Source organism: Trachinotus anak, unplaced genomic scaffold, assembly GCF_046630095.1.
Source record: "Trachinotus anak isolate AG129_WGS33_773 ecotype Australia unplaced genomic scaffold, CSIRO_AGI_Tana_v1 ptg000019l, whole genome shotgun sequence".
Classification (NCBI taxonomy): domain Eukaryota; kingdom Metazoa; phylum Chordata; class Actinopteri; order Carangiformes; family Carangidae; genus Trachinotus; species Trachinotus anak.
In genome coordinates this window covers 18,254,206-18,281,579 of record NW_027273870.1, presented here as the reverse complement: position 1 = coordinate 18,281,579, position 27,374 = coordinate 18,254,206, and the positions used below count along the sequence as shown (strand labels likewise).

Sequence of the window (27,374 nt, the reverse complement as noted above, 5' to 3'; positions counted from 1 at the left end):
ACACCCACATTCAACAGGCACTGGTGGATAGCTTACTTGTTAGATGTACTGTTTCACTGTTTTAATTTATATTATCTGATACTGAAATACAGCGGAAGGGTTGGAGACCACACTGTAGGGACCTTTGGGAGTGATATGTGCTTTTTAGGGGTGGTCATGCGTTGAAGTTGCGCGCTATGGTGCCGATACGCAAATCCTCTCCGACTACTCTAGATTTGCGCCTCAGTAGGTAGAGCAGACTCGTGAAACAACCAAGGCATCCACTATATTCGGGGGGAAAAGAGAGGAGGATGGCAGCTCCACATAACGGATCCAATATAACAGCGAACTACACCAACCAGTTTGTGCAGCCGCCTTGGCGCGTCGCCCTCTGGTCCGTCGCCTACAGCTCCGTGTTGGCGGTGGCGGTGTTTGGAAACCTCATCGTGATATGGATCATTCTTGCCCACAAACGAATGAGGACGGTGACGAACTACTTTCTGCTAAACTTGGCGTTTTCCGACGCGTCAATGGCCGCCTTCAACACTTTGATAAACTTTGTCTACGCTGCCCACGGGGAGTGGTACTTCGGGGAGGGTTACTGCAAATTCCACAACTTCTTCCCGGTCACATCCGTGTTTGCAAGCATCTACTCCATGACCGCGATAGCTGTGGACAGGTGAGCTGAGGAGATGTTGTGAGCATTTAACGAATGACTGATGCGAAATCCTTCCCACGCCCCTGATCCCAACTCTCCGTCTCTCTCTCAGCTGCATGTGTGGGGGGATGAATTATATATATTTTATTGTCGGAGTTTATAATTTCGAAAATAATTTTTAAATTTTATCTACGTTGGAATAAATGAACGGACAATATCAGTGTGCGTTTGTGTGTGTAAATAACCACAATGGTGTGAAGGTGTTTCCTGTAGCTCCACACAGACATGGAGATTTAATATATTCGATTTTAATGCAGACTACCTACAGCACACCTTAATCATTAAATAAGCAATGGCGTGTCCAGAGCACAAACACAGATTATAAATATTTAAGTTGTACAGCCTGTAGGCTATAAAAATCCTTGTCATCCAAAACACTTTAATCTCAACTGTTTCACGCATGATGTTTTGGACATTTCGTTTCTGATCTTTCCACTTGGCTATGTTGCCTCCACCAGCAGTGGCGGAAAATTGAATCTTGTGCTTAAAAAAAAAACCAAAAAAAAAAACCCCTCAGATCAGTTTTATGTCTTGCTTGAAGACATACTGCGCTCCATTTGGTAAGGGTTATGCAATTCTGATGTACTAAGTTGTGCCCTCATGCTAAAGACTGACTTATATAAAGTCCCCATCAGTGACATTTGAATTCCACTGATGATATCTATATATATAAGCTTTGCCCCCACGTTAGTCTGTGCCCCCTGCTGATTTGAACATACATTTATTTCCACTCCCAGTGGTGGAAGAGTGGGCAATTACTTATTTGTGATTTGCATTATTATCCTGGAAAGGCGGTTCCCAGCAGGGTAACTGTCATCTCACACACCATGGGCCTTCTCCACACATTTATTTTTATGTTTCACTGCCAATGAATCATTGACTGAAGATGTTGTCTTGCAGAGAGTCTGCACTGCAGTGACTGACTCTACATGTGCCAACACCCTAGAGAAGATCGCCCTCTCCTCCTTGCTTTCACGCTCTCTGACTTTCTCTCTCTCTCTGTCACAGGCACTCACATTATTTATCTGCTTTTTCACACACTCTTTCCCTTCTTCCTCCTCCACCTCCGTTTCTTTTCTTCCCCCCTGTAGTTTCCATTAATGTGGAGATGCAGTCGTCACTATCAGGCTCTGATCAGTGGAGCGTCATACGTCATAATGTTTGAATAAAGGGATTAGACTGATGAAGGAAGCAGCCACAGGCCGAACATAATGAAAACAAAAAGCACGTAGAAGCTGCGTGCAAGCACAGTGTGTGTCTCCAGCTCGTGTACATGTGTCACACTGTGTTGTAGCGTTGTGTGAGGTGTTTTCCTCCTCCAGTACTTCTCCTTGACACACAAAGGGAACAACTGCATTTCCTCAGGCCGTGCTCATTTTGGCTCCTCTACAGAAACTTCCATGCGTTTGTATTTTTGGTCTGCAGTGTCCATTCGATTCTGTCAACCGTGTACTGCGAAAGAGAACATCGCTATGACCTACATAATGTAGATGTAACCTCCGGTCATGCTTTTCGTAACCCCAGTATGGTGCTGTCTCCGCTCTGATGTCTTGAAATGGCATGAGGCCACAGTTCATGATCATCTGTGAATTTGTCCTTCCTGCTGACTCTCCATGCTGCCAAGTGTGTTTCCTTGGGCACTGCAGCAAAATAAACTCAGGTTGCTGTGTGGACGGTAACTGGTGAAGCCTTGAAGCTTTTTATGATGACACGGCTGGTGACAGTCTTTCGTTTCTCACACCTTTATGTTTTTTTGTGGTGAAGCCGTGAATATGCACAATACAGTCATATGTATCATTACTGTGTCTACTGTATACAGTACAGTACTACTTCTCCAGCATATAGTATAATTTGCCTGTATAATAAGATTTTGATTTGTGCATTTGCAGCAGTGTTGTGTTTGACAACCTATTTGCAGTTTTCCTGCGTCTACACTTCCATGCCACACGTGATAATGAAGACACCAGTGCACGCTGACACTTCCTCTGCACTTGGATCATTATCTGGAGTCACTCATTACAACAACAGCAGCCAATAAAACATTATGCACTGTGTATGAAGTCTATTTTTAAAAAAAGTGAATTTATCTTAAATCTTTTTTTACAGTTAACATCTGCTACATAGACACTTTGTACGCACCTACCTTTGTTGTACAGTATGTCCTCCTTTCTTTTGTCTCAGTGGGTTTCTATTGCCTTATTGCAACAATTCAAATCCCTGTCACACTTTTATTAGATAGTCACCAGTAATGGCTACTTTCAGGTTTAATGTTCTGTGCAGAGAGAGCTGGAGGAGACAAACGTCACTCATCACTGAGAAAAAGTGCTGTATTCTTCGAAGGGTCAGCTCAACTTAACTCATGCAAGTGGTTTCAATTTAATTTGTCCAGGCTGTGAGATATTCACCTCTGAGATTACAAGTCCTTTAGAGTCTGCCTCCACCCCAGTACAATGAAGGTTAATGGGATTTTGCTTGTTGCCCAAACACCATAGAAAACTGTTGACAGGTCTGTGGTCTGTGGATTCTCCAGTGTAATGTTGACATTTTACCTGGAAGAAGATGTTGTTGTCGTTGTTGTCGTTGTTGTTGCTGAATTTTTAATCAATAATGTTTCAATGCGGTCAGCACCACAAACAAAAGTCCATTCACTTTTATTGTATTGTGGTGACAGCAGGAATCTCAAAGGTGGATATTCCAACATGCACAAATAAACCCAGATAATCTGCATGGCTAGATGCCACTGTTGGTAAGTGTAAGTGTTTTTGGGACTGTCTGTTAAGGGAGGGTGGCTGAACATTAAACATATTCCTCTCATCTGAGGACATTTGAGCCAACACTTGACATTTAGGTGTGCACATAATGTTTGGCTACTTGCATGGGAAGTCTCATCCAAAGTAATCTTTGCTTGTTAAACACCAGGTGGTGATGAAGTGAGTGTTTAGTTGGTAATGTCACACCATGGTGACATGGTTTCCAAACAACACATGGTCCAAAAGCTTTTCCGTTCATGACAGACTCCCAGGTTGAAAAAAAAAGAAAAGAAATGATTTATTATTCTGCTGCTGTAATGTCTCTGTGATCATGCCCAGTAGACGCTGATGCCTCTGTGAATGTGCTTTGATGTGTGTGCTTGGATACCAAAAAAAAGAAAGTGTGTGTGTATGTATGTGTGTAATCCTGTTTAGCTTATTCAAGTGTTACTGGTGTTGCACTGTGGTGATTGTTCAGTGGTTACAAGTCTATTAGATCAGTCACCGTTGTGCAAGCATGTTAGATCCTGAATAACTCAGGCTGCTCGGGCACATTCTTGATTGGACATCTAACAAGCTATTCTTATGCTGCCATACACAAGGGCCAGCGAGACACTCAGAATAAATGCCGAGCAATTACTGATGAGTAGAAAGGCCATCTTAGTTGTTGTCCCTCAAGGAGTTGCAGTCACTGAGGTGACAGGACACAGCCCATTCTTTACCATCCTATGAAGATTGAATTAGTGGCTCTAAGCTTGCCTTATCAGCTATTGAAATCATGCAGCATCCTGAGTTGGGTTCATGTTCAGCTGGTAATCTCCTGCCAGTTTGGAGTGTTTCACTGTGTCATTCAAACAAAATCTCAGTTTTTTTTGGAACAAATCATCCAGCAATTTCCTCGAAAACCAAACACTGCACTGTAATTGGACTTTTACAGGCTAGAAACACAGTGTGAATTATATGTTGAATCGCTTGAATCTGCCATTGAATTTTAGGTGTGATAATTTCTATTCAGACTCATTCACATACAGCCGAGGCTTCTAAAATAAATCTGAAGAGTGACAAGATGATTCTAATGATAAGACAGAAAATATATACATAATTCTGTTGCACAAGATTTTACCTACTTTTCAGACTTTGCCTTCTTCCTTTAAAGGAATCAACCAAAGAGGTGAAAACACTATCTAAACAACTCACAAATCAAAGTACAAGTATGTTGGTATCACAATGTCATTGCCATAGAATATGTATGAAATAAACAGAACTAAAACCTTTAAGGGTTTTTTCTATCGAGGTGGGTGTAGTTGCACTGAATATATAATGTATATAAGAGACTTCCTAGTTAAATAAAGATTAAATCAGTAATCAATCAACAATTAACATATTATTGAGGCTTTAAACAAGCATGCCTTTTTAACATACTGACCTCTACCCTGTAGGTACATGGCTATCATCCACCCGCTGAAGCCTCGTCTCTCAGCCAAAGCCACCACAGGAATCATCGCGTGTATCTGGAGTCTGGCCGTGGTTCTGGCCTTCCCTCTCTGCTACTTCTCCACCACCAAATCTCTGCCCCGCAGGACCCTCTGCTATGTGGCCTGGCCCCGCATGGCCGATGACCCCTTCATGTGAGAAATGTTTAGAAAACTGCTTTTACCAGAACTGGAATGTGCTTTGGCACCAGCTCAGTTTTTTTCCACCTCAGTTAACTGCTACAGATTGAACTGAATTCAAAAATAGCTTGTTTTAACTCTTTGCTCCATACAGGTTAATTACAGTGTAATTTCTCAATTAGAAAAATGGAAGAAAAGAATGTTGGAAGAGCCAAAGAAATGTCCTTTTTTAAATATATTTACACTGGGAGCATAATGCATGTGACAGACTACATAACCCTTTTCATTAATGTTGACACTGACATGCACAGTCAGTACTGTGCTGTTCACTCACTGTTGTTTGGAACGAATGAGGATATGAGTTGCTTGTAATGGAAAATTCTTTTCACACTGATGGATTTTTTCCAGAGACCTTGGGTCTGTGTTTTTCTAATTCATGACCATACAGTGTTATGTGTGATGCAGCCACCCTCACCTCATGTCAATCATTTGGTGCAACGCATCGGGAATGCAGGAAGCTCAACCTGTCTTATAGTAGAACATAAAAAGTTCTGTGGATGAAAATATTTCTCAAGTGAATATTCTATAAATGTAAACACTCTTCAGCCTTTTCCTTTCTCGTTCTTCCCAGGTATCATATCATAGTGATAGTTCTGGTCTACTTAGTGCCTTTAGTTGTGATGGGCATCACCTACACCATCGTGGGGGTGACGCTGTGGGGAGGGGAGATCCCAGGAGACTCGTCTGATAACTATCATGGGCAGCTCCGGGCCAAAAGGAAGGTAAGCATGCTTGAGGGGGAAACAGTGCTCCATTCATTGAAGAATGCAGATATAATCTGTGGCAGTCCAATTAGTAACTGTGAACACGACGATCTTTGGACGCTAGAAATTCGAGAACCAGGTATTAGTGTAATTTTCTGCCACTGACCAGCCGGTGGCTACAGGGGATTATTATCGCAATTCTATTTGATAGTCTAACCCCAGACAAGAGAATGACCATTTGAAACACTGTGCCAATTTGACACATATTCCCCTTAAAGAAAAAATTGATTTTCTAGCCCTCTCTTGCTGAACATGCAGTATACCTGTAGGAATTTAATTTAAGCCTCTGTCTATGTTAATTCACTCACTGTGGCTAAAAGCATTTACTGTCTAATGCGGGAAGTCCCAGACCACCACCTAATCTGATTAATTGTTCCTTGGCCTGTTTTGTGTTCTCTTTATGTTCATGATAATCTGTTGTTTAGTGTATGAACCAAAATAACTCCCTGTGAACTTCTTGTCGTGTCTAATCACAGGAACTAATATTTATGCTTTGGACATGATGGATCATGTTGTCACAGTAGCAGCAGTAGGACAACAGAGAAACCATAAACATTATTTTTTCTCACTAAAGCAAGAACTCTGGGCTCTAATATAATTACAAATACCTGGAAAAACAGGACTTTTACATCTAATTTCCCCTGGAGAAATTGGGGGGTTTATCAGTTTTAATTTTCTGTTTCAGAGTACAGCAAAGTGAAAGCAGCAGCTACAGCATATTGCAGTGAGCAAGAGTAATGACTTTTTGTCTGGAGTATGTGTGTGCGGAAACACACTTCACTGTGAACATTTCAGGGACGAAAACCTTGATTCCACACAACACAACCTTTGTGGTTGTCGCTCGTCCTCAATCAATTGCCTGTCCATGCATTCAGACAGGCTCAAGCTCTGAAAACCAGCAGTGTCTTGGGGCATTATGAGCTTGTCCACACTTTGGTAGACATATCTGAAGTCACAGCCTCCATGTCTCCGGAGTCTGGAGCTTGTTGAAGATGTCATCTCTGGTGAATAAAATTATATGTGGCACAGGCAGGTTCAGTTAATTACAATAGATGTTTTATTACACCTGGTATCTCTTTATTAGTCATACTACTGTAATGTATGTACCCCTTCACTGACCCCTTCACTGTTCCAAATGCGTTAATTTAAAGTGATATTAAATGGGATGTTAATTACCGAATAACTGCTAAAACTGTACTTTAAAAAAAATTAGCATAGAAGACATGGTGACCCTGGGACTGTTGTTCTGGAAATGTTTAGGCTTGGTCTCTTTTTTTTTTTTTTCAGTAACTGTGCGTACTCTACCACTACCACTCTACAATTTTTTATTAATTAGTTTGAGCTATCCTATTCAACTTTTCTGTTCGCTCGCTAACTGGTTTTTATTGCACTCTTATGCTCTCTCAATCACTGCACATAGTGTCCAGGTGTTACAGCCTCTCATAGCTGGTAATTTACAAGACCGTCCACATCTAAAAAACGACCACTTAGATCATCTGTGCCAGCAGCTAATTACAACCCATAATTACATTTTATTGTCAGGTGACCTCTAGTGGCCATAGTAATTACGACGGAGCAAAGGAGGACGTGATGATGTAGTACAAAGGGAAAATAAAGATCAACCTCTCCTCAATCTGAAATCCAACACTGCATGTGTCTTTATTTTCCTCCTGAGCTCCTCCTCAGTCTTTCCAGATACCCTCGGCAACTCCAGAAGTCCTGCCAGGCGTACATCTAGCCCATCTCATTGTTTACCATCTTGGTAAACAAGGCATAGCTATTGATTGATTTTTTTTTTTTTTTGAGGTGCCAAAACCATACAAAACACATGGTGTAAGCCTACAAACCATTTAAAAAACCATTAAATCACAATAATGAGAAAAAAATAACCAAATACCCACAATCACAGCTAAGAGAAATCAAGACCAAACAAAATTTTTAACAAACTACACAAAATTAATAAACACAGCCATGCTGACAAAGATACAGACACAAGTCTGGGCATGCCCACCACAAACACACAATCAAATCAGTGTATTTTAGGTTATTCAAACAAGAGAGAACATAATGCATTTAAACATTAAGCACATTGTTTCGGGATGCTGTAATGCACAGGTCTGGTTGTCAGTGGGCAGGATGTGTTAACACACTTTGTAACAGCCTCAGTTTGAAAGTCAGTGTGTGCAGTTCACAGGGCAATACAAGATTAGGTGCTCTATGTAATCCAAATGGGACTGTAATATAACACTAAAAAAGGATAATATTGGCACCAGCAATGGTGTAACTTTCAGATAAAACTCTGCTTTGACATCATGTCCATTCCCCTACATGTCTTTAATGGAAAACATTATTTTGCTGCCAATTTGGACATCCCTCAGAATGACTTCGTGATTTCTTGATTTTTTTCTCTTACGATTTGCACAAGTTCCTGGGCACCCACAGACGTGTTGCCTGAGGGCAGGATCCAGATTTCTGTCTCTGTTCTCACCTTTTCCTGAAAACCAATATTGGCCTCATTACAGTGGTCATTATTTCTGGCCTGAATGTGGTTCTGATGGGTATCCTTCAACCCAGTAAATGCACGGATCAATAAGTGAGAAGGAATGTTTGTGTGCCGGTCTCCAGGGGAGTACTCAGGATTCAGTCAACAATTTTCAGTATCACTTTCCTGACAAACTGTTTATTCTAGTGCCTACTTCAAAAGCAGTTTGCATTTTGTGTGTGTGTGTGTGTGTGTGTGTGTGTGTGTGTGTGCATGAAGTCTGAATTATAGCATTTAAGCATAACTTTGGAGATAAAGTGTTCTTTCTCCTAAGTTTATGTTTCAACGTCCATCCTGTCCTTATCGCTGATCACATTGTACACTCTCTTTTTCTTGGAGATGAATGTCATGCAGGTTGAAAGTTTAGTGCTTGCTGGCTGTCATCAGAATAGGTTACAGAAAGGAACAAACAGCCCTCGGCAAAACTGTCAAGCATCACAGAACTCGCAGGCTTAAAGGCTAATGTTTTTATTGTATCCCAGACTCCAGGAAAAATACCAGCTAATGAAATAATGCATCTAATAATAAATGGAGTGATGTATCTCCTCCCTCAAATGATCAGCACTATTTGCTAATTAATCCCTTTGTAAAAATCCATCCCCCTCTATTGCACTTGGTTGGCAGCAGATTATTTGGTGAATTTATCATTTAAAGTGATGTTAATGTTAGATAGAAACTCTATCTTCTATTAGTATCTCAGCCTATTACTATCAGCTGCTGTGGTTGCACTTGCTCTTTCCTGATTTCCCCTTGTTTGACCAAGAATGGCCCTTAAGTAGCTATCACATGTGTTGAACGGTGGCATTTGCATCTTCAAGACTGGTGTTACCCACTTAAAAGACTGACACTAATTTATTTTAGGTCACTGAAATGAAATGAATGAACTGAAGTAATGGAGCAGGAAGTGGTAATTGTATACAAAAAAGAACCCCCGAAGAGTGTTATTATTTCTCAAGGCCTTTCTCAAGTGTTTTCTTATGTTTCACCCTAATGACAAATTTCCTGTGCAGCCATCAGAGGTCTGTGAGGTGATAGGAAGCAATAAAAAGCTACACCTTTCATCATCGTTATTGAGAAAAAGATTCACCAGTCCATTGTACTGAGTTAATCCATTCTTCCGTAATCACCGAGCCACAGGTGGTCTATTTAAAGCTCATACCTGGGGCTGTGTGTTCGAAATGTCAGTGTAAAGTGCAGCACTAATGACCTGTCATAAGACTGCCGTACGGCTCTTCAAGATAACCTGTGTTCGACTTGTGTTGTAAGCACCATTGATCATCCATCTTACTTTCTGCCGGAAGAGAAAGTACTATGTGTGAGTGTTTGTGTGGATGTAAGGATTGGGATGGATTACATCTGCAAAATCAGATTTTCCAGAAATGAAGTACAACAGTGTTAAGCCGCAGTGGGATAATGTGACTGTTCTAATCCCAACTGGGCAGGTGTCAATAACTCTGTCTGTCCTGCGAGAGACAGGCGTATGGACAGACAGGAGCTCAGACCTATCCCATAATGAAAACCACAGCAGTTTTAAGGGCCATTCACCAAGCCATGCTATAATGTAATAGGAATTGGCTGCTTTCCTTTGAAAGCCGCCTTAAAGTACACTGGCTACAGTCACATAACCTTCTTTTGCTCTTTTTTCTCACCAGCCATTGTTCAAACAAAAATTTAATTCATGTCTTTTTCACACTCTGACAAAGGCGCTTGCTGAAAGGCAACCGATTGCTTGGATTTCCCTTTCTTTCATGCAATGGTTTATAACTGCTGACTTCAAAGAGCAGATTTATCCACTGAGCAACCCAGTCTCTTAAAATGACATTTATATCAACTAAATGTCCGAATATGATTTTGAGGAAACTTAACTGCTGCCTCTATTATGTTCTTTAGCAACTTCTTTTCCCTGTTAATGAAGTGGGGAGAGTTTCCTGCTGTAAACTAGAGCCCATAGGTCATTTGTGCAGAAGGTTATTATAATCCATAGTTAACGCTTTATTGTTAGTGGCTGAAATATGACGGGAGCAAAGGGAAAAGTGCAGTGACATTATATGTAGAGCGACAAAGTCTCAGTTTGGAGGAGGTTGAACAAAACACAGGACTTAGATACAGGTGTGCAGTGTTCCCATGTGAAAGTAGCAGTTCATATTATTTCTATTATCCATGACAGTTTGACAAAGTGAACCATGTTGTTATTATTGTAACTATGACAACAAAGTCTGACTAATGTTGGGGAAGTGATTATTTTAACCCACATCACATTCTTTTCCTAAACCTAACCAAGTAGTTTTAGTGCCTAAATCTAACCAAGCCAGGACCGTTATTATATTAATCATGGCGACGGAGATAGGTACGTCGCTCTCGATACAGTTGGTGTGTTTATTAGTGTGGCCATGACAACTAAGGTCCGGTACGCCTGCTGCCTTATGGGCACTATTTCGGCAAAACTCTGATGGGTCGTATCAGAGAGTAGAAAACAACCTATATGGTTGTTCAGGTTGGATGACTTGTTGGAAGTGTGTCATTTTTGTACTGCACAGAAGTCTTAGGGGGGTGGTCAGCCTATAAACCTATAAATTTAAATTGTGGTTAAGGTTAAAGAAAGCTCATGGTTTTGGTTAAAAATAAATAAACACATTGTGTCTAAAGTCACTGTGTACAGGGATGAGCGCAGAGACTGGGATTCACATCCTGTTTTCAGAGTTTTTTTATAACTATAAACATATCAACTTTTAGTTCCCATGAGAAAAAAACAAATGAATCATGTTGTCAGTGAACATTGTGGTATCTTAACTCTAACAAATGAATTTATGGTGTGGATAAAAACATAATCCCAGAAGTATTGCATTTCTTTCAAAATACATTTCCTCTTGCAAATTACTTGTATATAAAGACAGGATTATACTGAGGGATTTTTTTAAATAGTTCTGTTTGTGAAGCAAAGACTTTTTTTCTCTACTCTTTCTTTTGTTTTTACAGAATCAGTTTCTCTTCAGTTTAATCACTCAGGCACGCAGCTTGCTGAGGTTTGTCTTTATTGTATCACATTCCCAATTGTTAGTGGGACTCATTCTGGCTAACTAATGGGTAGTCATTTACTGGATTAATGAAGGAACATAAATCTAGCGCTGGGGCAAGCCCCAAGACTGTTTTTGGTCGGTGGCAATCTAACTCAGTATCTATTTCATGTATTCAAAAGCTCATTAGCGTTTGAGTTTCATCCTTCCAAAAATAAATCAGCATCACACTAATATGTTGTCCTCATCTGTTTGTTTCCCACCGCTCACTTTAATTTAGATATGAAATACTGTGTTGATGTAGATTTTGATGGTGGAGTGAGTCAATATAAAGTGTTTACTGCAGCTTCTTTAAAGTAGGTTTTGTCATTATTTTTACACTGATCATTTGGCTTGATAATTATGTTCCTTTGTAGCAACATTATTAACACTTAATAATGGTCCAACATTAAAAACCCTTTAAAGGCTACCACTCATGCTGTAAGTTTAAGACAAACAAATACTAATATTGTCCTAATGGTCCATAAGGAAGGCCTGCATGAGGAATAAGCTAACTGCACACAGAGTTCTTAGTTTCACATTTAATGGCCCCTCACTAATATAGTAAACCCACTGGACTTTCTCTTATTCTGGCTGATTGCACCTTGTTAGGGATTTGTGGTGTGTACAGACATCTCCCTCATTCTACTCCTTGTTACACCTGTCAGTGAGGGATAAGTTACACCTTTATCACTCTATTAGAAGAGTACTCCCACAATGCCCATTATAGCTCCATCAACCATCAGCCTTCAACCCAAGTGGAATTGTAATCTAGTAAATCTTAATGGCAAAAAAATGAAGAACTGGTTCACTCTTCAGTAAAAAAACCAACCCTCCTAAAAATGTTATTCATACACTACTAATATGCAAAAGAAAATATGTTTACATTTATAATAGTTACATGTTAAGGTACTGATGGTACTTGATGATTAGGCAAGGATTGTGGTATTGGTTTAATACAGAAAAAGTAAAAAGTGTCAGACAGAACTCATCTACAATGTCTACAATTATGATTCCCTCGAAACAGTATAATAATAGTAATTTCTAGGAGACATGATGGAAAAAACAGGTGAATAATGAGGAACTTATTTATTTTCGAATAGGTAAACTGTTTACTGGTGATCACTGCCTGAGGAGACTGTATGGTACATCATTTCATCCCAACTCTGTGGCCTTCATGTCATGTTTGTGGGCAGGTCAAGACTCCAAACGCAGCAGGAAACGAGATAAAATTCAAAAAGGTTTAGTCTTTTACTGGAAAGCCAGACAGTTATACAGAAGTCATCAGTCCGAATCTAAATAACAAATCCCGGCAGGGAGTAGTAATGCAACAAGACTAGGTCAAAACCTAGTCTATAACTGGACTGTGTCATAGGCTATTTGCATTCTGCCTAGTGTCAGCTGGTGTCGGTTCCTTTATCTGTTTGCTTCTCTCCTACTCTGTCCTCACATATGCAGTATTTTAACACAGCTGAATTCCCAATAAAGCTGTTCTCATTTACATGATTTTCTGTTTCTGGACAACTTTGAAATAGTGACTCAAACTAATATTTAGAGAGAAAATGCCATTCTCCTTTTCTCTCCCCTTTTCCATGTTTTAGAATTGATATGAAATAGTCTTTAGATTACAAAGACATGTTTCTATGGGCCGGTTTGGTGTAAAATGGCCCTCTGTATTTGAGAAGTGGGACTGAAAACACTTGATATTCTCCTCTCAGACCTGATGGAAGGACTGAGACGATAGCAACTGCAGGGCTCAGCCAATTGCTTGCTGTTGTCTCTCCTGGTTGAAGGCACAGGTATTTTCTCACACGAAAAACCTGTGAACATTTGTCATGTCCAATTATAAGACATAGATGGATATATGTTATCATTTTCCACAGATATTCTACCTTAGGCATCTGTCACCTGCTTGCCTGCCTGCTGCCCTTAGGAAAACCACCATGGCCATAAAAATCATCTTGTTAAAACTGATGGACTTCACTCACTGTCTCACAAACCAAACAAACCAAAAAGGTTCATTTTCGCACTCATCATTAGCAAGGATTTTGCTGTGAACCACTAGTATGAATGCAGATGTCTTGTCAGCAACTGTGTAGACACGCATAGACAGGTACCTATTATTTGTTATTGATAGATAACAGTTCAATTATTTATTCTGTTTTGTCTTATCTCAAAATAGCTATTAGCTTGAATAGTTTTAAATTATGGGAAATTTAATTATTTGTTCTCTTGCTGAGACTCTGTGTAGATAAATATGAATGTACTCTAGCAGCCTGTTAGCTTAGCTTAGCCTAGCTTAGCTAAGCACAAAGCCTAGAACGATGAGGAGGCAGCTACCTTGCTCTGTCCTAAGGTAACAAACAAAACAGAATCGGCCTACGAGCGTCTGAAAAGCTCACTAAGCAACACATTATATCATGTTTGTTTCAGTCAGTTATTAAGCCAGCCATCTTATGTGGAAGAGACTGAATGTGAATGCAGAATATGTACGGCATATGGACATTGACCTTGTCACAGAGCAGTAAGTGAGAAGCAACAATATAACCTTCCCCTTACCCTTGGGTGGCCCGAAGGGGTGCACAACATGCCACCAATGACCCACATCAGACCAACAAGACACTTCTAAAACAACCAAAATCGACAGAGTTTATTTAACACAAATATATAGAAATAGACCTCATGACATTCGAGGTTATTTTACATTTTCTGTTGCAGCCTGTATCTCAGCGCCAGTAATCCTGCTCGGCAGAACTGTTGGTTACAGTACGATTACCATTACTATTCTTTTTATAAGACATTTTTTCTGTGTGTGTTTTTGTCCCACTGGCCCTTTGTAGAATAGCAATCATCACACATCAAAGTGGTACGAAGAGATAAGACATTATCCCTTTGAGGTCTGAGGTGCTGTATGTAAATTTCCTATATTTTGTCTTCACTCATCTCTTACTCTCCCAACTCTGTCTGAGCCCATTTACATAGGATTTTAAAGTCCAGCCTAATAGGAAAACTATCCAAGATTCTCTGAATGTGCACACAGATGTAGTCACACAAAAATATAGACTCAAATATGTCGTATATTTAATTGAATTTCAACTTCCGTAACAGATTAATTGGATGCAGCTTGTTCTATTCTGCCATTTTTTTGAGTGTTTGGAGTAGATAAAGGCCGAAACAGCACTTATCAATTTTTTCTTTCTTTCTTTTTCTTTTCTTTAAAATTTTCATTCAGCACATTGTGTTTTCCTGACTAATTGCCGAGATTTCTGGGAGACAAACTAATAAAAAATATTTTGTTTGTAATCAGTGCAAGCCTTTCATCTAGAAACCAATAAAGTGACTACTACTACTACACACATACAGCAACCTTAAAACCCAGCAGGGTTTAGGACTTTAGAGAATTGAAATTCGGCTCAAATAAGGCTTTTTGTTTCGCTCCCTGTTTTCACTGGCAGACCATTGCTGGATGTTGGAGATATGTGGTGTGTATTTGTATGGTTCTCTCAATAGTTAAACCTTTCTTTGCTTCCTTGCCTTCCAGAAAACAACCTCAGCATCAGAAATACACAAAGGGACTTTAAGACATGGAGATAATGACTTAGCTTCTCTAGCCCACAGGACAAAACAAACCAGGCAGTCTGTCCTCGAGGAAGGTAGAAATACTAGAATACCTCAGTGTGAAATCATTATTATAATTATTTTATAGGTGATTTAGATATTTTTTAAATTATAGTTAGGCAGAAGTGTCACATGTTAAAGGGGACATATTGTGCAAAATGCACTTTTTCATGTCTTTTCAACATAAATGTGTGTCCCTGATGTGTCTACAGACCTTCATACTTCAAACAGAAAAGACCTTCCTCTCTACTTTTGTTTTTCTCCATCGTTCAGTAGTTTCAGGGTCCCTAACCTCAGAGTTATTTGTTTAGGATATAGTGTTCCATTCAGACAGTTCAATTTATCAGAATGCCATAAAATGTGAATGTATAAAAGTAAGTAATGCTTGTGTTAAGAGACAAAAACACAAATTATATTAACAGCTATGACTGACAGGCATGTGTCATCTTCAATAAAAAGGTTTATGTTTGTTTCAAGAAAAGAAATTGAAGGTGCACATTCAAAACCTCTTGCAGGAAGTTCTAGCTCACAGGAGCATGACAACAAAAAGCTGCTACTTCAGGTTTGGATATTAACTTGATATTTGTTAAAGGCCAGAACCAGATGACCTGAGTTATTTGGAAAGTCCTTACTGACAATGACTTCATAAATCAGTGTATTGTACCAGAATATTCAAAGCTTTGTATATAACAGCTTCATAATAAAGACAAAGTTTCACTGGAAAACAGTGACACAGTTTAACAACGGGAATTACGGTGTGTTGAGAGTGTTTTTGTATTTAACAAGCCTCTATGTTGTGAATGTACTCCAGCTGACCTATGGTCCCTTTTGCAAGGTCTGTATTTTGCCTTTTGTTTCTGGTTGGCTTTTATGGCAACATTCCCAGACTTTTAAGTCAGACCATTTGTTCAGTGATCAGTGCATCTTTTACCCAGTTTCTTAAAGCCACCCACTCAAAATGTGATGAGTTTCTTAATCAGAAAGATTAAGGAGATCAGAGTTTAAATCATGCCACAATTTCCACCAGTTCCCATGCTTACCCACCCACACAACCTCGACATCTATGGCAGGATGTTGTGATCTTTAGACAACAGTCACACGTTGTTAAAAACAGTTTCTCACATTATAAGACCACATTTTATCTCTATAATCAATTAGTTCTTTGTTCCCTCACATATTGTCTTCAGTGTCAAGTAACCTTATAATAAAGGGCCTGATCAAATGAATGATTTTTAAATAAATGAATTAATTTAATTAATTAAAAACAATTAAATAAAGTTTTTTGTTTCAGCCTTAAATTTGATGTAACCATGGTGACCAGTGACTACTGTTTGCAGCTTATTGGTTACTGTTCCATCTTAATTTCACTTAATTTCATTTTTGCCAACCTTATTTTAACTAAATAATGGGTTGGTGTTAGGAATGCTCCTCATGGGCTGCAGCCCACTTTGTTGTTCATTATCTAATGTTAAGTAAGGTCCTGATACTGCACTGCACCTTTCCTTCAAAAACCAAGTGAGGAAACCCAAGGACAAGCTCACATCGGGAGTTTGGACTCCTGTAGTTGGTTTTATCGAGGCAAAAAGTTTGTTGTCTGTCAATAGACTACTGAAAATATGGGCTTTTAACAATTACTGGGAGAGAGAACACATTACTTCCATTTTTTACCTCTTTTTGCTGGCTCTCTGAGGTTTTGAACCAATTTTAAGATAAATTGCTGACAAATTTTATGGAATTACATCTAAGGTATAGGATCCTGATGTCTGAGACCATTTTCCCATTTGTGACAGGAAATTTTTCATAGTTTGTGTAAAAATGAACCCTTTGCACTCCAGGTAGCCATTTTTTCTTTGTTGTTATGCTCTGCACGTGTGCACGGGTCAGGCTTTCGCAAAGGTTTGACATGACAGCAACTGCGTATGCAAACAGCAGAGGTCTGTCACCTTGTAGAATATTTGACATGCAAACATTTTGATTGCTTGCATTTTCCAGTCGACAGAAATAATTGTACTTTTTGCAATGTGTCCACACATGCTCAGTGCAGGTCAGAACTGTGTAACATGCATTCATGCTATTCCCATCAACAATATTATACAATAAGAACACAAGACATTGCTAGAAATATATGCGTTGACATTCTCAGTATCCCCCATTATGAAACATGTGCAGCAGGGGGTCAGAACTTTTCTTCATCTCAGTATTTTTTTTAGGTGATCCCATAGCCCTAAAGGGGGTCATATAATATTTATATAAACCACTGCATGAGCTCAACTAAACCTCCTGTGCTTTACAGGATATACTCTAAATATTGTTTATGTAGCCGTGTGAGGTGGAGACTATGGATTCTGTCTTCCTGTCAGGTCCAATATCTTAGAGCCCCCATGAACTGGACAGTAAACTACTTGGGGAATGATGCACATTGTAGCTTTGCTGGCATTTTCAGGACTGATTCAACCAGGTGTCTTTTTTAGCATTATGTATCTGCCTATGTATAATGCATACCATTTTAAGTGTGACAAAATTGTTAAAGTGTATGTCAAAACAATAAGTTCCAGTATGGACTGTGGTAAAGCAGACACATACTTTAAATGTTTCAGCATCCAGCCTCATATAAAATATCCTGTATACATATCATATGTTCAATGGACTGTATTGAGTTCTCTGGCAGTCCAAATATGGACAATTTAAACAAGACCCAAGAACACGTCGCAAATGTGTGTCTCCTCCTTAAGGTTACTTTCATATTTAGCCTATTGAGAACCTTGATGCCTTTCATAGTTGTGAGACAGGCATTAAAAAAGTGAAATAAAAATGAGTTTAACAAGATACTAGGTTCTGTCACATTAATTGATGTTACTAACATTAAATGCCTGTGTAGCCAATGATAGCTTACTCATCTGGACCATAGACCTCCATTGTTGTCCATAAACTTTTAAGTGCATATACATTGAATGGTCACTGTTGCACTGGATGACATTCGTTCCCATAAACATCACGACACTGTCCTGCTGCCATAAATAATTTACTAGAGCAACAACTGCGGTTTTCTCCTGTTTCAGTTCCTGTTTTTTCTTGCTAAAACTACACTGACGAGCTGTTGTATTGAGCCTTTCTAAGAATGGTGACCCACTTTTAAAGATTTACCTGTTCAGTGGCAACGAATTGGCTTGCAGCCGGGTGCCATAGTTAGGGAAGTCAGAAAGTACTGATAGATGGACTAACACATTGTTGGTTCTTGTTGACAATAGCAAGGACACAGAATTGTCCTTTAACACTGAAAGAACACACTACTAACATTCAGTAAAGTAGATAGATAGTAGTTACTACCAGGCTGGTTAAATAACTTCAAAAAAATTTTCACTATTCCAGAGCTGTAGATTTTGACTGATACCGAACACGCACTTTAAGATAAACACAACACTGAACTCTTCACCTTCCCCTCTGAGCACTCTGCCCCCAGTTACTGTAACACACTGTTGGAGGATTCTTTGGTAAACGAGTGCATCACCTGGGATGGAAACATTTACACTGCACCCATTGAACAATTGCTTTGGTCTTTATGTCTTTCAGTTAGTCTTCTCACATCACTTTTAAGCGCAAATCATGTCTTCTTGAGAGCAACAGTGCCTTCATTTAACGTCCAAGCTGTCATCAAACAAAAATACTGAATGACTGGTTCACCACTGTTTAGCAGGTACCTAGCACAGTTTACAGCATGGCATATATTATGCCATAAACTTCTTTGAAACATGCACTCAAAAAAGAGGGTGCTACGACGTCTGTTTAGATTTCAGGAGGGATGCAATGATGTCTGTTTTGTCTCTTGTAGCAGGCCTCTCCAGCCTGCCTCTGAGAAGTCATGCAATACCATGAATCGGTTACCACCCAGAGACAAGGAGGTTTCTCAAAATATGCTGAGAGACAGGTAGACTGATAGACCTTTCAGAAATAATAAAAAATAGTTTAAAGGTATATGGTCAAATATATTAGATAACAATACTGAATGATATTTATTGGCATTTAGACTTTTCTTCTATCTACTTTAATTTCTTTAATTTCTTTCTATCTCCTTAAAAATGCAAACCACAACTGTAGGAATTCATCCATATTGGAACCTTGTCACAAACCTGCAATTAGTGTTTGTATTTTTATTAACCATGACCATAATCTCTCCCTACCTTAACTATGCCGTAGATATTGCAGAAAGATCAACAATAATCAATAAGATCAATCAACAATAGTTGTCTAGCAATGTGGTTGATAAAATGATAACACCACCACTTTCATTAAGCTAACACTATTTTGTATTTTCATTGATGGCAAAAGAAAAAAAAAAATCAAATTGTGGCCACAGTCATGGTCAAATACAATCTCAAATTATGATTCTAATTCTATTGAGGACACAATGAAATGTTCCCATAACCTTATCTTATAATTATTAAATCAGTATCTTGTAATTAAGTCGTCACATGTGACCAGATGTAAACATTTACAATAAACAGGAAGTACAATGTTGGCATGGATTCAGTGAGTTACACTTTGGGCTCCAACTCAAGCTCCGTTTTTAGCCTATATTTGTTTACATTTTTGAAAAGCTATTAACAGTTCCTTTTCATGTACCATATGATGTTATGGCATCATGGTGAGATCTTTTCTCATAATCAGGAGATGTAATTCTTGTAATTATGATAGTAGGTCATAAGATATGGATGGCATAAATATGAGATAAGGTCTTCAATTTTTTTTCTTTTGTGAATGCAATGTGCTTCCATGATATGTTGTAGCTGTAAGCAAATATAAGGATATTTTAATTGCTGATTGACTGTTATAACTTATACTATGAAGCATCTGTAACTAATTTATAAACAGGAAATGAATGACAATATAACAGTTATCCTATAAAACATGTCATACAAACTTTCAAGCAACTCTAACCTTGTTAATGACAGACAAGATCCAATTATCAAAACTTTATGATCATTATTAATAAATAGAGCCATATGAAGTACTGCCATGAACATTTGCTTAATGATGGCTGGAAGATGGTACACTGGTTGAGCCACTGAAACTTCATCCACAACCAGGAATTAAGATCAGTTTAACCCACTTCATAGCATCTGTTGCAATACTAACAGGCTTATGGAACAAGTTCTTTTAGCTCTACAGTCAGCAAATACAGGTACATTACATTGTTGTAGTGCTACTGTGCTTAAATGTTTTCTGCCCATGTGACAGTAAAAGTCTTTATATCTCTCTGATTTTTGATCAGATGTGGACTCGATATCAGATCTTTGGAACCTGTACATCCACCCTGCCTACTTTCCATTGCATCTCATAATAATGCATCTATCTGTTGCCTGGTCTGCCAAGTGCTCCCAAAATGCTCTAACTCAGAAATGGACAATTACATGCACCACATTCTTCCCCCAAGATATACATCCTTTTCAGAGGGAATGATGGGGGTTGTCAGTGGTGTTTTTTTTTCTTTCCTATATAATTTTCTGTGGCTTACACACTGCTGTCTTTTGTTCTGTCTTTGTCTCAGGAGCCTAAAAACAGTGACAGCTTGTGAATGTTTCTCATCATCGTTCACTCTCTCTCTTGCAGGTGGTGAAAATGATGATCATTGTAGTCGTGACCTTTGCCCTCTGCTGGCTGCCCTATCATGTCTATTTCATTGTGACGGGTCTTAACAAGCGTCTGAGCAAATGGAAGTACATCCAACAGGTTTACCTGTCAGTGCTGTGGCTGGCAATGAGTTCCACCATGTACAACCCCATCATCTACTGCTGCCTCAACAGCAGGTGGGTAACAACAGGGTAGGGTTGACAAACTAAATAACAAAGTGTTGCAGTGGAACATTCTTACTTTAACACTGTGAGTGAATGAAGAAACAAAAAAGGAACTGATTGTATTATTACGTCACATCATTGAGTGTAATTAAAGGTACTATATGTGAGAATATGAAACATTTTGCATTAATTGCTTTACAGAACATTATGATGTCACAGTGAATTTGACCTTTGACCAACGTAATTTTATCCTATTAGATATTTTTAATTGTGTCATGCTTATTGTATGAATCACTGAGTTATGGTCAAAAACGTGTTTTGTAAGGTCACAGTGAGCTTGACCGTTGACCACCAAATTGTAATAAGTTCATCCTTGAGTCCAACTGAATGTTTGTGTGAGATGTAAATAAATTTGCCTCAAGGCGTCCCTGATATATCGCATTCACAAGAACATGAGGTCATCCTGAGCTTGAACTGAAAATCTAATCATTTCATCCAGCCCTAGCGTTTGCCGGCACATAGGAAAAAAATATATTTTCCATTTCATTTTCCCTCCACTTTTATAAACAGCTGACTGCCCTTCATTTGATAACTTCCCCTCTCTCTCTTAATGTGGCACCAGGTTTCGAGCTGGCTTTAAGCGAGCATTTCGTTGGTGCCCATTCATCAAGGTGTCCAGCTACGACGAGTTGGAACTCCGCTCCACACGGCTGCACCCAACACGCCAGAGCAGCATGTACACGCTGTCACGAATGGATACCACCATGGTGGTTGTTTACGACCCTGCAGAGGGCGATGGCAGCGCCGTCGGTGGTTCTGGGAGGAAACACTCCCTGTCCTCGAGGAAGAGGAGCTACATCACGTCTCGCCACACTGAGATCACCGGATGCAACGGCAGCGGTGTGAAAACACAAAATGGCGGCACTCCTAACCCTCAACCCGAGGAGTTCTCTTGAGGAGCATTTCCACACACATCCAGACAACATATTACACAAACACAGATGTGCATGTATTTTATACACATATATAATACACTATACATAAAAAACAGTGCACATGGTGTTTGCTTAATTTAGACATAGAAGCACTGTAACAATGTTGAAGTGATTACTTTAACGTGCAGAAAATAAACAGCTGGATATGGAGAGTATTGAATATATTACCTTCCTGGATAACACAGTCTTTTTTAAGATACCCTGGAGCATGGATGAATTACTGAATGGGCCTTCTGGGCACAAGCCAAGGGCTCAGGGGGCTGCAAAGTCTCTCTTTGAAGTGACTGTTACCGCAGTCACACAGCTGTTTGCTCCTCATGCTTTAATATGAGAAATCTGCAAAAGTGTCATCCAGTATCTAATTTAATTTACCTTATTTCTGTTCATTTTTTCCCTATATTACACAGCCCAACAGTACTTAAAATTTAGTAAACCAAACTTGAAATTAGTAAAGCAATTAAAAAAAAACAGCAGTGTTCCACTTATAAAATAGTATAATACAACATATAGTGGTAAATTATTTAGGAGAAGTGCGTCAGTGTGGATCTGCTGCGGCTGGAAGCTTTGGGAGATATTTGTGCAGCTTGTCTTCATCAGCAGCAACCACTGAAGTTAAGGATTTGTTTTCAACCAACAGCAGAATTCTAGAGGTAAGGTTAGGGTAAGGTTAAGGCAACGTACCCTAGAAAAAGACACAAAATGAATGCTAGCGACTGGGATTGGTGTGGGGGTTGCTCTGGTAGGTATGATGAGGGCCCTTTACATGCCTGTGTCCAGGGGTCTGTTGTCTCATGATCCCTCTGCACTAAGGAGCAGCCTTAACAACATACAAGGTGAGCAATGCTTACTTTGAACAATGTGATCATATAAATTTCAGGTCTTTTCCCTTGCACTAATACTTTTAAGAAAAAAAATTCTGTATTAATACATTTTAATAAATAAGAAATGAAGAAACTGCTCCTTCCTCTTCAGCAACATTCAGCTCTGATTGTGATTAGCATATAAACACAGTCAGTGCACTGGTGTTTCGTCAAGGTCCCTGTCCCATTAATCAATCAATAGATAATGAAATGAATTAGTTCTGCTTGGATGTACACTGTTTAAAATATATGCGAGAACGGCGAGACCCTCTCACTATGGACATAATCTGAAAACTATGTCATGGTGATTGTAATTATGTAAGTCATAGATTTCATTTCCATTCGTAAGTACTAACTGTGAACTTTATTTGATCCAGAGGAGGCACTCTGCTTCCATTTCTCCCTGAAGCCATGGATGAACAGTTGCAGAGCACTGAACTCTGTTTGGCTCTATATGTGGCTCTGAGTTTGGCTCTGAAAGTATTGGAATTGATTTTGGCTTTCGGTTATGTAACTGTTGTAAGGAACATGTTTCCTGGTAACTGGCAACCAGCCAGAGGCAAAATCCAGTATACATTTGTAATACATCAATAAACAGGCTACTGGAGACTAAGTAGAATGAAAGCGAACTAACCAACTACAGACTAATGGATCAGTGTCTCTTTTTCAGTTTTACATAATAATAATACATCAGCGCAGAAAAAAAATAAAGGAACCTGCAGAGTGAAATGCAGTTTATCTGTTACTGTTCTGTAATCTTCTTTTAAATGCGTTCGTACAAGAGTGATCAGTTTTACCTCTGTTCGTGTCTCTAGTTTCTTCCCTCATGCTGTTGTCCTCGGTTGCAGTTTAGTTTAAGTCCTTGCTTGACTGCACAACAGGTGTTGGAACTGCACCAAGCAATACTCTCGCCTGTGACATGTTGGCTTTACAATAAGTGGAGGCCTGCTGTGACAGGTATGATCATATAAACCATAGGAACAATGCATTGCAACTCCATTTTCACTGCTGCGAATTAAGCATAATAATAATTGTTTGATTTCTTTGTGACCCTATTTAAAGATATTGCAACATCTTTTTAAAATAATGTATTGAGCTTTGCTGCTAGTTGCTGTAAAAGCCGAATAGTTTGACAGTTTGTGATTGCATGTTATTAATAAAATGGCAAAAGGTTGCAAGATGTTTATTTTGTCATAAATTAAAGCTTAAATTAATTAGAAATTGGAACCATAGAAAATATCATTATAATAGTTCTTAATTATCCTTTCCAAAATTTCTGAATGTTAGAAGACTTCATGAAAGTATTTACTGAAGAATGTGAAGACAAAAGAGTTGCTGTGTATTTCAGTGTCATGTAATATGAAGCTGTTGTCTGATTTTTAATATATTTTTATGTAGTAATGAAGCTATTTTTGTGTTTCTCTGTATAAATGTATGTGTTTTGTATGAATGTACAGTACAATGTGTGCCTCACTTTGTCAAGTGATGACTATAGTCTTTGTTGTATTTTTAAAGGATAATTAGTTCATTTCAACCTGAGTCTCATTTCTTTGTTCTCTATATGATGCAGTCTATTCTTATGTTGTTATTACTTCACTACATATTTTGTCCCTTTCAGTTTGCAGGAAGTACTGCTATCACCGATCTTATTCCAAAACAGGACTCATGTTGAAAATAACCAGAATTATCCTTTACACAAATAATATTAAATCATTGTTGCTGAAATGACAGTTATTTTGGTAAATTGAGATGAGGAGTTGTTATTGACAATATTAAGTGACTTTAAAATTCTATATCATGTTTTTTCATTGTAAGACCTCCAGAGGGTTTTTGGTCAGTACTGATGTATTTGCTTAATGTAGCTTTATTGCAGCAGTCCTCTTTACAGTTTCATGAGTGTTTACAATTGACATTACATGCTTATGATGAAACGTAGCTGTGACTTGTTGCAAATGCAGTTCAATTTTAATGATGAAAAAATACTGAGCAATAGTGTTTTGTCTTGTGCTAGCTGTCTAAAACAATACAGACTAATGTAATAATCCACAGCTTTTCAGTATCTTAACTCTATGGAAGCAACCTGCTGCCATTAAAGAAAAATATTTCATTGCAGTAACCACTTCCACATCGTATAATTACAGTATGTCTGAGCATTAATATCTTGTTATGTACAGTAATTCCATATTGAACTCTACGTAGCTTGTTATGAATTTTACCTGTGAAGCTCATACAAGGAAAAATGCAGAGGCATACACTCAGTAAATCTTATATTGGAATAGATACTGTATAAGAAGTACTGGTTGAGTGTCAGCAGCAGCAGGCTTGTTGCTGCAAGGACAAAAAAACACAAACCTTATCAGCAGAAAAGTTAAGAAGAAGAAGAAGAAACAAACTTTTTTCTACTGCCTTTCAGAGATTAACAACACACCGAAATATTTTTTGATATTTATAATTTTAAGCATTACACTCTCTGTAGACATTGTTTTTTTTTGTTTGTTTTTTTTTTTTTTTACTTTAGGCACTGAACAACTCATGCGTATTTAATTCTTGGTTTAGGGAGCTGCTGTCAGGCCACTGAAATGCTGTGCAATACAATTGAGATCAACACAAATGTTGTGGATTATAACATTACGTTGACCTTTGTTAAAGTGTCAGTATGTGTTGTTGTTTCTGTCTGGCTATACTGAATTGGTTAATAAACCATTACAAATTCACTGTAACAGTGTGAACATTGGAGCTGAAGGGGTCCCTTCAGGGAAACCATCCGAAGTTTTACAGTTACTTGTCCTGATCCAGCCCAAAACACGCAGGGAAATATATCATAACTACAGACACAGCTTGAGCATCTCTTTATTGTAATATCATACAAGGGAGTATGATGCTTTTCTGAGAATAACCACACTTGTCTTGTTTATGTCCCTTTTCAAATTACATGCTGGATATCATGTTTCATCTCACTTTTTCCTCAAAACAGTAAATCCTCTGGGTATCCTTGTCCTCAGAGTCATAAACTAATGCTTTGGTAGACAGATGTGCCAAAACCAGGCAACAATAACCATACCACAACCTTCGAAATTAAATACTTACTTCTTTTCACTTATCTAGAACTCTTGGTGAGCAGCAAAGGTCTCACTCTCATCAATCAAGCTTCTTCCCAGAAAATAGCTCAAAATTAAGTTAATGATTGAAAACACAGCAGGCAGCCGTTGGTGTGTTGTTTCTATGAGCAAATCTGTCATCAGAGACAATAGCCCTGTTTGGTTGCACCTCTTTTTCCCCCTCATGTTATTAGAAGATCAGAGTTTAATTACTGGAGGTTGTTCACCCAGACAGCATCCTGGCAAATTTAAGAAATGACAAACGGAAGCTGAAACAGATGACTAAGGCTCAGAGGGAGAGGATGGATACAACAAAAGATCAAAAGTTAAATGAGAACAGGTCACACACTGGAATGTATTTATTTCCAATGGATATTTCCCTTTTTTTGAGGATCAACCGACACAGAACACAGTATCCTGGATGTTTGACAATCTTTTGACAGTCTAGATTTAAAATTTGACAGTAACATTTTTAAAGGGTAATATTCCATAAACAACATTCAATCACTAAAGCTGTAGAGAAAGAAGGGTAATTCAGACCTCATCCTGCCAGGTTCTACTTTTTTAAACTAATAAAGGATTTCAGTACATAGAGCTGGAATATTAATTTCACAAGCACATATTACCTAAGGTTTTTCAATTATTCATCATGGTTGTATTAAGCTATTATTTTACCCCACAGTGAGCACCATTGAATAAAGCAATAAATATGCAGCAGCTTGTCTCTGCTGCTCTTTGCTTTATAGTGCAGTCTGCTGCCCTGCGACATCTTAAGAATGTTGTATTTAAATATTAACATGAATGCGTGTATAATGAACAAAAAATATAACAGAAACCTTTAGATATATATTTCTTTTTTTTTTTCTTTAACAGCTGAATAAATTCAAACACATGTATTTAACACAACGCCCTGCAAAAAAGCAGTGTTTCCAAAGAACAAGTAGTAATTCATGCTACAAACATCTGCAACACTAAATAAGGCAGTTCCTGCACAGCAATCCATACTGCAAATGGTGTAGGAGTGCTGGTCTGCTGGTCTGTGTCAGACCACTTGGCAGGTCAGGCATTTTTAGAACAGCCTCTCGCCCACCACAGTGGTGGAGAAGGGAAAGTAGCATAAAGCTGTCACTTTGCTTAGCGGTAGTGTTACCAAACCACACACTTAATGTCTGGTGGTTAAAATTGTTTACTGCTTCTGCTCTTCTCAAAAGAAAAAAAACGTTGCTGCTACCTATTTCTATAACAGTTACTGAGAGAAAATTCCTCTAATGGCAGCAATTATTTTCCCATTTATCTTTTTGCTTTTCTTTGGGAATGACCATTAAGGGTGGATTTGTGAAAAACGCAGCCCTATTTCATCAATTCTCCTCACCACCATATGCAACAATTGACATATTTTTGTAACTGCCATTACTAAGGAATCCATTGCTTCACAGATGAAAGAACGTTATGATTTTTTTTTCACCCTGGGCCCAACATCTGCACATATCAACCTGAAAATTCAAAACATCTTCCTTAGGCTCCCAATCTGA

At 38.6% G+C, this 27,374-nt stretch overlaps 1 protein-coding gene across 1 annotated transcript; it reads left to right on the top strand.

Annotated features, from left to right (window-relative positions):
• Positions 1 to 25,458, top strand: tacr3a (tachykinin receptor 3a). Its single transcript, XM_071505212.1, has 5 exons — positions 1 to 658; positions 4,887 to 5,075; positions 5,692 to 5,842; positions 20,705 to 20,901; positions 21,512 to 25,458. The coding sequence occupies exons 1-5, from the start codon at positions 291 to 293 to the stop codon at positions 21,843 to 21,845; spliced, it is 1,239 nt and encodes a 412-aa protein (XP_071361313.1). The 5' UTR covers positions 1 to 290; the 3' UTR covers positions 21,846 to 25,458.
• The last annotated feature ends 1,916 nt before the right edge of the window (positions 25,459 to 27,374 follow it).